General features: G+C 41.6%; 1 protein-coding gene across 1 annotated transcript in view; it reads left to right on the plus strand.

Annotated features, from left to right (window-relative positions):
- ube2j1 (ubiquitin-conjugating enzyme E2, J1) overlaps window positions 1–13,461 on the plus strand; it is a 100,001-nt gene that overhangs the window by 38,306 nt on the left and 48,234 nt on the right. Inside the window, exon 2 of the mRNA XM_034161713.1 lies at window positions 2,122–2,195. Within this exon, the coding sequence (XP_034017604.1) occupies window positions 2,122–2,195 (74 nt within the window). The remainder of the gene's footprint in view (window positions 1–2,121; window positions 2,196–13,461) is intronic.

Here is a 13,461-nt window from a genome sequence, read left to right on the forward strand (position 1 = left end):
CAGGGTTGTAGTTACTAAACTATTAAAGATACTATTAAAGATATATGGCCAATAGTTTGGATTTCTCCACATGTTGGGTACAGGAAAACCGGGATTTTTTTTTCCTATGAATTATAACACTCTTTTATGAAACATTTGGAAAAACATAGATTGACATCAGTCAAACAACTGTCTGATGTATGAATAAGTTATTATTAATTGTAGTTTTGCAGCTTTGGCGTGGAGGATGAGTTCTAGACAGTAAATTGTTCAGATTCTGTGGTGTTGCTGCTCCTGTGTACTTGTTGGTCGTCAGAAGCCTTTGTCTCTGTCCATCCCTGATGTGTGGTGTTTGAATTTCTCCTCTTTATATGGGACTGTGTTCTGCCTTAGTAAGTTTAAGCTCACATGAGTCTGGAAGCTGCCTCTAAGTCTGTGCACGTTGTTTATGTGTAAACAAGACGAGAACGTACACACACACAGACACACACACGTGCGAGAGTGCACGCGGTGTGTCTTTCTGAGTCCAGTGCAGAGGTTCAGTGAATAGCGTCCTCACTCCTCAGGCAGAATCAGCGTGGTGTCAGACCATCTCACTCCTTCACTGCCTCATTCCAGCAGCCAGCAGACATTCATTCTGCCTTCTTTCTCACCCCGGCTTCCACTTCTGCCCCATTTCTTTTTCAACTGTTCTATCTCAATTGCATTCCAAACCAATTTTGCCTCCATGAATATCTTTTAGTCCTGTTTTTCTTTTGACAGTTGCTTTCCAATTTTCAGCTCCATCCTGTCTCTGCTTCCTGCAAGTGTTAGCTGATAACTGTAATAGCCGCCTGTATGAGCAAAATGAAGCAAATTCATCTTGCTCTGTGACCGCTACCACTTAAAGTGAGCATTCTGTGGTTTCTGACCTTGTAGTTAATAATGATGTTATAGTATAATCACTGGTGATAGCTGGAATTATGGCCCTGCTGAGTACAGGGGAGCTGCTGCAGGCTGCAGCTGGACCACTGCAGTGTCCTTTACTGCCACAGAGTCGAGTAAACAACACATTCTGCCCCCAAATAAATACATGAATAAACCAGCTTCACCATCAGTCCATGGGCTCTTACTTCTAGAAAAGTTTCAGAAAGTCACCACGTGCAGTGATTGATCCTAAAACAAGTTTAGAAAAAAGAATTCTGTGCAGCAGTGGACATCAGCCACCAAAGCTCCCTGAGGTGAAGCAGGTATATATTTTTTCATGAGTATTTACTTTTATTTCATTTAATCGTTGTCTTTAATTCAGTTTTGCTGTGGATGTTTAATGTATTGCTGCTTGTGACAGTATGTGCCATGAATTGGCTGTGTGCCTGAGGCGGTGACAGATGACATGCTCCCTCTCTTTGTGTTGTCATATCTGTAACATTTAAAATAAATGTCAGTATTAATTTGTAGCCATGTTCAAACCTGTTGCACTTCACAGATGTGCACATTTCACATGCAGCTTCTGTGGTGTGCTGAGGTTGCAAAATGCAGCGACATTCCTTGATAGTACCCCCCCCCCCCACACACACACACACACATACATAATTTGTTGTCATACTAATACATTGTTGCATGTTGGTTGCTGTGTTTGTCAGCATACTCTGCAGTACTGATCAGAACTGCATGGGTATGATGTCAGTGTTATTTTTCATTGGCATCATAAAAAAAAAAAAAAAAAAAAGTTTCTGGTCTGGTGTGAGATCTGTACTCTTACTGTGAAAAACTGATTTTTCACAGTGTTGACGTGAAACACCATGAAATTGTATTGTCTAAATCATACTGGTGCACTGTTGACGCCTGACACCGGTGTCCCACCCACCCCTAGTGGTTGTAGGGAAGTCCTGCTAGTTGACAGGGTTGTGGTTAAGCGTAGCCACAATAACTTTGCAGGGTGTATTTGTTGTCAGTCAAGGTTAAAGTAATGTATGTGGTAAACGGGGCTTTGCACCAGGTAGCTGCACATTTGAATGCACATTTGCACCGGGAACCTAAAACGTTGGATATATGCAGTCATTCAGGCCAAAGCTTCACTGTGGAAAAACTGCTCCACGCTTGGTTTTACTCCCAGTGGATTAACTTCTTTTTCTCTCTCTCTCCCCTGCTTTGAACTATTAGCGGTAAAGCGGCTGATGAAGGAGGCGGCTGAACTGAGGGATCCCACAGAACACTACCACGCCCAGCCACTGGAAGTAAGTTCACCACAGTACAAGTTCTCTTCCTGCAGTACTTCAGCACATTCGCCTGCTCTGATAGATGAAAGTGACTTCAAACACATTCTGCAGTCCATCAGAACACCTTTGGGGTGATGGTTATAATTACTGAGAGTCCATCTGGAATCATGATGCATGTTGTTTTTTTTCTGCTTCAGCAGACAGGTGCTTTTTTTTCCTCATGACGTTTTTTTTTTTTTTTTCTTTTTGAGGTAAAGAAATTATTACGTCACAGAGAAATGTTTTCTGAGTAAACATCTGATAGCCATTAACATGTTTGTTGCTTGATTCTTTCGTTTGTCCGTCTACACAGTAAATTTTGCAGAGCAAAATCAACTCTGCCAAAACAACATTTGGCCCCACTTCAAATAGAGTTAAATATACTCTATCACAGTGTTAAATCAACTCTGCCTTGCTGTGAATGACTCTTATTGCAGTTGAAAAACTTGATTTGACAAGATGATAGAGCTGATCTTACACTGCAATAGAGTTTACTCTTGTTAGAGTGGGATCCATCGTAGTCCCCGTAGAGTACATTTTTGCTGTGTACTGTCAGAAAGTAGGTAATATCACTAACATGTGCGGCTGATATTTTGTTTCAAGTCCCGTGTCCATGTCTTCAGCTCTCCTGTTAATATTGAGAACACATTCATCCACCGTTATCATGTGCCGTTGTTTTCTCTCCAACTCTTTGTGGTCACACTTCTCCAAAATCAAATAAACTTGGGGGAAAAGGATGTTGACAACGTAATGTCTTCTCTGGATTTTTGTTTTTTCTCCCCTACATGTGATATGGAGAATTGCAGTCTGCTCTGTGTCGGTCTGATCCTGTCAGATCTCAGAAGCTAAACAGTGCAGGGCCTGGTTAGTACTTGGATGGGAGACCTCTTTGGAACACCAGCGGCTGTGTGTTTCTCTGGGTTACTGGAGTTGCGTCAGGAAGGGCATCAAGCGTAAAACTTGTGCCAAATGCCATTGCGGACCTGGCTGTATCTGCTGTGTCGGCCCCGAATACAATGGGAGCAACAGAATGGACAACAACATATGATACGGAGAATTGTATTCAGTATTTCATTGTCATGATATTGCAGTTGCACATTTCAGCAGTGGTGGGCACAATTCCACTAATCCGCTAACCGCTAATTAGCGAAGCTAACTTTTTTATTAGCGAATTAGCTTTACAGCTAATTTTGAAAACCATCAGCAGACCACTTAGCTATCGCTAAATTCATTTTCAGTTAAATATATCATATAGCAGACAAACACAGTGATATGTGAAATGAAGTTTAAAGGATTTACAGAAAGTGTGCAATAATTCTTTAAACAAAATTAGGCAGGTGCATAAATTTGGGCACACCAACAGAAAAAAATACATCAATATTTAGTAGATCCTCCTTTTGCAGAAATAACAGCCTCTAAATGCTTCCTATAGCTTCCAGTGAGAGTCTGGATTCTGGTTGAAGGTATTTTTGACCATTCGTCTTTACAAAACATCTCAGGGTTGTTGGTTTCCGAGCACGTACAGCCCGCTTAAAATCACACCACAGATTTTCAATAATATTCAGGTCTGAGGACTGAGATGGCCATTCCAGAACGTTGTACTTGTTCCTCTGCATGAATGCCTCAGTAGATTTTGAGCATTGTTTAGGGTCGTTGTCTTGTTGAAAGATCCAGCCCCGGCGCAACTTCAACTTTGTCACTGATTCATGAACATTGTTCTCAAGAATCTGCTGATATTGACAAGAATCCATGTGACCCTCAACTTTAACAAGATTCCCAGTACCTGCACTGGCCACACCGCCCCACAGCATGATGGAACCACCTCCAAATTTTACTGTAGGTAGCAAGTGTTTTTCTTGGAATGCTGTGTTCTTTTTCAGCCATGCATACCACTCCTTGTTATGTTCAGATAACAAAATTTTAGTTTCATCAGTCCACAGCACCTTATTCCAAAATGAAGCTGGCTTGTCCAAATGTGCTTTAGTATACATAAAGCAACTCTGTTTGTGGCAAGTACGCAGAAAAGGCTTCCTCTGCATTCCAGCATCATACAGCATCTCTTTGTGCAAAGTGTGCTGTATAGTTAAATGATGCACAGAGAGACTGTATGCAGAAAGATCATGTTGTAGGTCTTTGGAGCAGTTCTGTGGGTTGACTATGACTGTTCTCACCATCCTTCGCTTCAGCTTATCTGAGATTTTTCTTGGCCTGCCACTTCGGGCCTCAACTAGTACTCTGTCTGCGGTCTTCCATTTCCTCACTATGTTCCTCACAATGGAAACTGACAGCTGAAATCTCTGAGATAGCTTTTTGTATCCTTCCCCTAAACCATGATGATGAACAATCTTTGTTTTCAGGCCATTTGAGAGTTGTTTAGAGGCTCCCATGTTGCCACTCATTAGAAGAGATGCAAAGAGGGGAAACATTTGCATATGACTACCTTAAATACCGTTTCTCATGTTTGGATTCATCTGTGTAAGGAGGTTAAGGTTCAGTGAGCTTACCAAACCAATTTTGTGTTCCAATAATTAGTGCTAAATGTATTCAAATCAGTAACATGACAAGGGTGCCCAAATTTATGCACCTGCCTAATTTAGTTTAAATAATTATTGCACACTTTCTGTAAATACTAGAAACTTCATTTGACTTCCAAAATATCAATGTGCTCATCTGCTATACAATACATTTAACTGAATTTCTGACCAATAAACTGTCCAAAATTAGTTGTTTGAGTAAAACCATAAGTGAAAAGTGTGTTGCGCTTCATGTCTCCTCCACACTGTCTTGTCTTTTTTCATGTTGAAAGTAAATTACCTTTTTTTTTTTTCCCTTTTGGGCAACAGCAGCCTGCTCGCTCCGCTCTCTGCTGCTGAAGGAGGACTGAGCTTACAGCCGTCTGACTACGTAAGACAGAAGCTCCAGCTCGTTGTTCGTTTTTGGGTTTGTGATCACTTTTGATTTTACTCAGAAGCTTCAACTCGAAACTGGCTTATCAGTAGCTGATAGTACTAAATGTTAGCAGTTAGCTGGAGCTTCCACTAAAAGGTTTTGCGGTTTATTGGTTTAGCGTTATAAAAGTTAACTTTCAGTTAGTGGATTGGCAGTTATCAAAGCTAACTTTTTGGTTAGCTGTGCCCACCGCTGCATTTCAGTAGCCTAGCTTGCTCCTTGTTGCTTTTAACATTGGTGGTCTGCCACCCCCAGGAAAAGAAGAATGAGCAGCAGTGTTTAATGGTGCATGATAACAGTACAACTAAGTCTGCAAATAAAACTGTGCAATGTCCTGAGAACGTGAGTCAGACTGACTGCTGTTATTAATATAAGTTGTTGTAGTTCTGTGAAAAATGAATTCTGCTGAAGTTGGCTTCTGAGATGGCAGCTAAGGGGAAATGTAAGGGAAAATCCACCTACAGTGCTGAGACACTGATTCTCCATGTTTGTTTGTTTATGTATTTGTTTGGCAGATACAAGTATTTCAGTTTTGAAAGTTTGTCAGACATTATAAATGAATTGGACTGGATCCAGATCAAAATGACTGTACTTGTAAGCCCCTTCACTGCTCCCCTGATTCAGGGTTGCCACAGCAGGTTTGAGGTGGCTCTGCATGTTGATTTGGCACAAGTTTATGCCGGATGCCCTTCCTGAAGCAATAGGCAGGAACCTTCTGCACTGGAAGCAAGTGCACCTGACTGCATGGCCACTGCCACTGCCAAAAAAAAAAAGGGTAAATATGTGGACTTAAAATTCTCTTTTTTATTTATATATATATATATATATAACTTTTTTCCATTCATTCCTTCATTATTTTAGTAAAAATAAGTAAATAAATTTAATTTCTAAAGCACATTTAAACAGAGCTTCACTGACCAAAGTGCTGTACAAAATGTAGCTAAAATTGTAAAACAGCTAAAAACATTAAATAGATCATAAACACAATAATATTAATCAGGAAGAAACAACAAAAAAAAAATATCACAGAATGGCACAAGAAATGAAAAGCTTAGGGGTGAAAAGGTCAGAGAATCAGAGCCTTGATTTAAAGGCAGAAGTTGAGGGGGCACATCTGACATCTGGAGGCAGCTGGATCCACAGTCATGGGGCGGCAACCGCAAATGCTCTGTCACCTCTCTGCTGGAGCCGTGACCGCGGCACACGGAAAAGACCTTTGCCTGAGGATCTGAGGGACCTGGGGACTGAGTGGGGCTGGACAAGGTAAGAAATATAGTCGGAGCTCAGCCCATGAAGAGCCTTAAAAACAATGAATAAAACCTTAAACTGAATTCTAAAAGTAACAGGGAGCCAGTGTGAGGAGGCCAGGATGGGGGTGAGATGTTCCCGCTTCCTATCAGCTTTTTGGATGATCTGCAGACGTGTGCGTAGAGACTGAGGAAGGCCAAGGTAGAGAGAGTTGCAGTAATCCAGCCGTGATGTAATAAAGGCGTGAATTACTTTCTCTAGATCATTAAATAAGAGAGATTTCAAACAAGGGATAATTTTTAACTGATAAAACTGAACTTTTCTGTCTGTCAATCCAGAGCTCCAAGTTGAGAATGACGCCCAAGTTTCTTGTATAAGGTTTGACATACCAGGTGAGTTGAGCTAATGTATCAGAAACAGAGCTTCTGGATTTGGGAGGACTAAAAATGATAACTTCTGCTTTATCACTGTTTAACTGGAGGAAATTACGTGCCATCCAGCCTTTAATGTCTTCAAGACAGTTGAGAAATGCATTTATATAGAACTTTTCCATCTGCATCAGACGCTCAAAGGTCTTTACAATGCCTTACATTCACCCCAATGTCAGGGTGCTGCCATACAAGGCACTCACTACACACCAGGAGCAACTAGGGGATTAAGGACCTTAGAGAAGGGACTGTATGGAGTCCCCAGATTTTAGGAGGAGGTACAACTGTGAGTCATCTGCATAAAAATGTAAAGAGATGTTACACTTTCTGATGATGTCCTCCAATGGGAGCATATACAGGCAGAAGAGGAGTGGACCTGAGATGGACCCCTGAGGGACCCCATAGGAGACAGGGGCAGAAAGATGATTAAAGCTGACCAGTGGACATGGAAAAGATCCTACGCTTCAGATAAGAGCAGAGCCAGAGTAGTGCTGTCCCTGTAATGCCAAGCCACTGTTCAAGGCAGTCGAGAAGAATCTTGTGATCCACAGTTTCAAACACGGTGCTAAGGTCCAATAAAATCGTGACAGCATTATCACCAGAATCTAAACTGAGTAGCAGGTCATTTGTTACTTTAAGCAGGGCTGTTTCAGGACTGTGGAGGACGTTAAATCCAGACTGAAAGGGATCGAATATATTGTGAGTGGACAGGAAGGGACACAGCTGTGACAAAATGGCTTTTTCCAACACCTTGGAAATAAAGAGGAGCTTAAAAATGGGACTGTAGTTATTTAGGCATTTAGCATCCAGGTTGTGCTTTTCAAACAAGGGTTGGACAACCGAACGCTTAAAACATACAGGGACGGTACCAGATGAAAGACATGAATTTATAATTACTTGAATGCTGGGGCCTTTATGTTGTGTGTGTGTGTGTGTATGTGTGTGTGTGTGTATGTGTGTGGGGGGGGGGGTCAACATCAAGACGAGATGATGTAGGATTCATATCAATCAATCAATCAATCAATTTTTTTATATAGCGCCAAATCACAACAAACAGTTGCCCCAAGGCGCTTTATATTGTAAGGCAAGGCCATACAATAATTATGTAAAACCCCAACGGTCAAAACGACCCCCTGTGAGCAAGCACTTGGCTACAGTGGGAAGGAAAAACTCCCTTTTAACAGGAAGAAACCTCCAGCAGAACCAGGCTCAGGGAGGGGCAGTCTTCTGCTGGGACTGGTTGGGGCTGAGGGAGAGAACCAGGAAAAAGACATGCTGTGGAGGGGAGCAGAGATCAATCACTAATGATTAAATGCAGAGTGGTGCATACAGAGCAAAAAGAGAAAGAAACAGTGCATCATGGGAACCAATCATATGCAGTACCAAGTCCTAAAGATCAGCGAGAGAAATAAGTCATAGTTGGTTAAAGGCAGCTGTAGCACCTGAGTGGACAGGTAGAGTGACGGGTAGGCGGGGCTAAACAGAGACCTGATGGTCTCAGTTTTATTCGTAAAACACTTCAACACTTCCTCACAGGTGTCGATGGAAACTTCAGGCACTGGAGAAACTGAAGAGTTGGTAAATGAGTTTATAGTACTAAACAAAATTCTGGGTCTGTCAAAATGTTTGCTGATTAAATCAATCAATCAATCAATCAGTTTTTTTATATAGCGCCAAATCACAACAAACAGTTGCCCCAAGGCGCTTTATATTGTAAGGCAAGGCCATACAATAATTATGTAAAACCCCAACGGTCAAAACGACCCCCTGTGAGCAAGCACTTGGCTACAGTGGGAAGGAAAAACTCCCTTTTAACAGGAAGAAACCTCCAGCAGAACCAGGCTCAGGGAGGGGCAGTCTTCTGCTGGGACTGGTTGGGGCTGAGGGAGAGAACCAGGAAAAAGACATGCTGTGGAGGGGAGCAGAGCTCGATCACTAATGATTAAATGCAGAGTGGTGCATACAGAGCAAAAAGAGAAAGAAACAATGCATCATGGGAACCCCCCAGCAGTCTACGTCTATAGCAGCATAACTAAGGGATAGTTCAGGGTCACCTGATCCAGCCCTAACTATAAGCTTTAGCAAAAAGGAAAGTTTTAAGCCTAATCTTAAAAGTAAAGAGGGTGTCTGTCTCCCTGATCTGAATTGGGAGCTGGTTCCACAGGAGAGGAGCCTGAAAGCTGAAGGCTCTGCCTCCCATTCTACTCTTACAAACCCTAGGAACTACAAGTAAGCCTGCAGTCTGAGAGCGAAGCGCTCTATTGGGGTGATATGGTACTACAAGGTCCCTAAGATAAGATGGGACCTGATTATTCAAAACCTTATAAGTAAGAAGAAGAATTTTAAATTCTATTCTAGAATTAACAGGAAGCCAATGAAGAGAGGCCAATATGGGTGAGATATGCTCTCTCCTTTTAGTCCCCGTCAGTACTCTAGCTGCAGCATTTTGAATTAACTGAAGGCTTTTTAGGGAACTTTTAGGACAACCTGATAATAATGAATTACAATAGTCCAGCCTAGAGGAAATAAATGCATGAATTAGTTTTTCAGCATCACTCTGAGACAAGACCTTTCTGATTTTAGAGATATTGCGTAAATGCAAAAAAGCAGTCGTACATATTTGTTTAATATGCGCTTTGAATGACATATCCTGATCAAAAATGACTCCAAGATTTCTCACAGTATTACTAGAGGTCAGGGTAATGCCATCCAGAGTAAGGATCTGGTTAGACACCATGTTTCTAAGATTTGTGGGGCCAAGTACAATAACTTCAGTTTTACCTGAGTTTAAAAGCAGGAAATTAGAGGTCATCCATGTCTTTATGTCTGTAAGACAATCCTGCAGTTTAGCTAATTGGTGTGTGTCCTCTGGCTTCAGGGATAGATAAAGCTGGGTATCATCTGCGTAACAATGAAAATTTAAGCAATACCGTCTAATAATACTGCCTAAGGGAAGCATGTATAAAGTGAATGAAATTGGTCCTAGCACAGAACCTTGTGGAACTCCATAATTAACTTTAGTCTGTGAAGAAGATTCCCCATTTACATGAACAAATTGTAATCTATTAGACAAATATGATTCAAACCACCGCAGCGCAGTGCCTTTAATACCTATGGCATGCTCTAATCTCTGTAATAAAATTTTATGGTCAACAGTATCAAAAGCAGCACTGAGGTCTAACAGAACAAGCACAGAGATGAGTCCACTGTCCGAGGCCATAAGAAGATCATTTGTAACCTTCACTAATGCTGTTTCTGTACTATGATGAATTCTAAAACCTGACTGAAACTCTTCAAATAGACCATTCCTCTGCAGATGATCAGTTAGCTGTTTTACAACTACCCTTTCAAGAATTTTTGAGAGAAAAGGAAGGTTGGAGATTGGCCTATAATTAGCTAAGATAGCTGGGTCAAGTGATGGCTTTTTAAGTAATGGTTTAATTACTGCCACCTTAAAAGCCTGTGGTACATAGCCAACTAACAAAGATAGATTGATCATATTTAAGATCGAAGCATTAAATAATGGTAGGGCTTCCTTGAGCAGCCTGGTAGGAATGGGGTCTAATAAACATGTTGATGGTTTGGATGAAGTAACTAATGAAAATAACTCAGACAGAACAATCGGAGAGAAAGAGTCTAACCAAATACCGGCATCACTGAAAGCAGCCAAAGATAACGATACGTCTTTGGGATGGTTATGAGTAATTTTTTCTCTAATAGTTAAAATTTTGTTAGCAAAGAAAGTCATGAAGTCATTACTAGTTAAAGTTAATGGAATACTCAGCTCAATAGAGCTCTGACTCTTTGTCAGCCTGGCTACAGTGCTGAAAAGAAACCTGGGGTTGTTCTTATTTTCTTCAATTAGTGATCAGTAGAAAGATGTCCTAGCTTTACGGAGGGCTTTTTTATAGAGCAACAGACTCTTTTTCCAGGCTAAGTGAAGATCCTCTAAATTAGTGAGACGCCATTTCCTCTCCAACTTACGGGTTATCTGCTTTAAACTATGAGTTTGTGAGTTATACCACGGAGTCAGGCACGTCTGATTTAAAGCTCTCTTTTTCAGAGGAGCTACAGCATCCAAAGTTGTCTTCAATGAGGATGTAAAACTATTGACGAGATACTCTATCTCACTTACAGAGTTTAGGTAGCTACTCTGCACTGTGTTGGTATATGGCATTAGAGAACATAAAGAAGGAATCATATCCTTAAACCTAGTTACAGCGCTTTCTGAAAGACTTCTAGTGTAATGAAACTTATTCCGCACTGCTGGGTAGTCCATCAGAGTAAATGTAAATGTTATTAAGAAATGATCAGACAGAAGGGAGTTTTCAGGGAATACTGTTAAGTCTTCTATTTCCATACCATAAGTCAGAACAAGATCTAAGATATGATTAAAGTGGTGGGTGGACTCATTTACTTTTTGAGCAAAGCCAATAGAGTCTAATAATAGATTAAATGCAGTGTTGAGGCTGTCATTCTCAGCATCTGTGTGTATGTTAAAATCGCCCACTATAATTATCTTATCTGAGCTAAGCACTAAGTCAGACAAAAGGTCTGAAAATTCACAGAGAAACTCACAGTAACGACCAGGTGGACGATAGATAATAACAAATAAAACTGGTTTTTGGGACTTCCAATTTGGATGGACAAGACTAAGAGTCAAGCTTTCAAATGAATTAAAGCTCTGTCTGGGTTTTTGATTAATTAATAAGCTGGAATGGAAGATTGCTGCTAATCCTCCGCCCCGGCCCGTGCTACGAGCATTCTGACAGTTAGTGTGACTCGGGGGTGTTGACTCATTTAAACTAACATATTCATCCTGCTGTAACCAGGTTTCTGTAAGGCAGAATAAATCAATATGTTGATCAATTATTATATCATTTACCAACAGGGACTTAGAAGAGAGAGACCTAATGTTTAATAGACCACATTTAACTGTTTTAGTCTGTGGTGCAGTTGAAGGTGCTATATTATTTTTTCTTTTTGAATTTTTATGCTTAAATAGATTTTTGCTGGTTATTGGTAGTCTGGGAGCAGGCACCGTCTCTACGGGGATGGGGTAATGAGGGGATAGCAGGGGGAGAGAAGCTGCAGAGAGGTGTGTAAGACTACAACTCTGCTTCCTGGTCCCAACCCTGGATAGTCACGGTTTGGAGGATTTAAGAAAATTGGCCAGATTTCTAGAAATGAGAGCTGCTCCATCCAAAGTGGGATGGATGCCGTCTCTCCTAACAAGACCAGGTTTTCCCCAGAAGCTTTGCCAATTATCTATGAAGCCCACCTCATTTTTTGGACACCACTCAGACAGCCAGCAATTCAAGGAGAACATGCGGCTAAACATGTCACTCCCGGTCCGATTGGGGAGGGGCCCAGAGAAAACTACAGAGTCTGACATTGTTTTTGCAAAGTTACACACCGATTTAATGTTAATTTTAGTGACCTCCGATTGGCGTAACCGGGTGTCATTACTGCCGACGTGAATTACAATCTTACCAAATTTACGCTTGGCCTTAGCCAGCAGTTTCAAATTTCCTTCAAAGTCGCCTGCTCTGGCCCCCGGAAGACAATTGACTATGGTTGCTGGTGTCGTTAACTTCACATTTCTCAAAACAGAGTCGCCAATAACCAGAGTTTGATCCTCGGCGGGTGTGTCGTCGAGTGGGGAAAAACGGTTAGAGATGTGAACGGGTTGGCGGTGTACACAGGGCTTCTGTTTAGGGCTACGCTTCCTCCTCACAGTCACCCAGTCAGCCTGCTTTCCCGGCTGCTCGGGATCTGCCAGGGGGGAACTAACGGCGGCTAAGCTACCTTGGTCCGCACCGACTACAGGGGCCTGGCTAGCTGTAGAATTTTCCACGGTGCAGAGCCGAGTCTCCAATTCGCCCAGCCTGGCCTCCAAAGCTACGAATAAGCTACACTTATTACAAGTACCGTTACTGCTAAACGAGGCCGAGGAATAACTAAACATTTCATACCCAGAGCAGAAAAGTGCGGGAGAGACAGGAGAAGCCGCCATGCTAAACCGGCTAAGAGCTAGTAGCTACGCTAAGCTAGCAGATTCCTAAAAACACACAAAGTGAATAATGTGTAAATAATTTAGAGGTGATTCAGCAGAAGGAGTGCTTTAGTTAAGGCACGTAAAGATTACACTGGGAAACAAATCGTAATCTAGATAACTAGATCAATCTAACTGCGCAGATTAAACAGCTAACAGATACAGAAAAACACCGCTGTGCTCCGGAACAGGAAGTGATACAATACCGCAGTGAGAGCCAACCACCAGTAGAGGCAAGCAAGAGCAGACACACACAGACAGACCAGACAAATATCAGATATCAAAAATCAGACAAATATTTGACTCTGACCCTTTTAGCTGCTGCCTGACAGGAAACTAAAGAAGATTTAAAAAATATCCAAGGAGACAGTAAGATGGTCTTTCTTCCATCTCTGTTCATGTTCGTCTAATCATTTCCTGAGATTTGAGTTTAGGGCGTTTGTATGTGATAGGAGCTACAGAGTCCATTATGGATGAGCAGGAGGAGTAGAACATGGTAATTAATCCATCAGGAGGAGAGGTAATGGATGCAGCTGTTGAAGTAGCAGTTTCAACAGTCTTTCTC

The sequence above is a fragment of the Thalassophryne amazonica genome, chromosome 21, assembly GCF_902500255.1.
Source record: "Thalassophryne amazonica chromosome 21, fThaAma1.1, whole genome shotgun sequence".
Lineage (NCBI taxonomy): Eukaryota > Metazoa > Chordata > Actinopteri > Batrachoidiformes > Batrachoididae > Thalassophryne > Thalassophryne amazonica.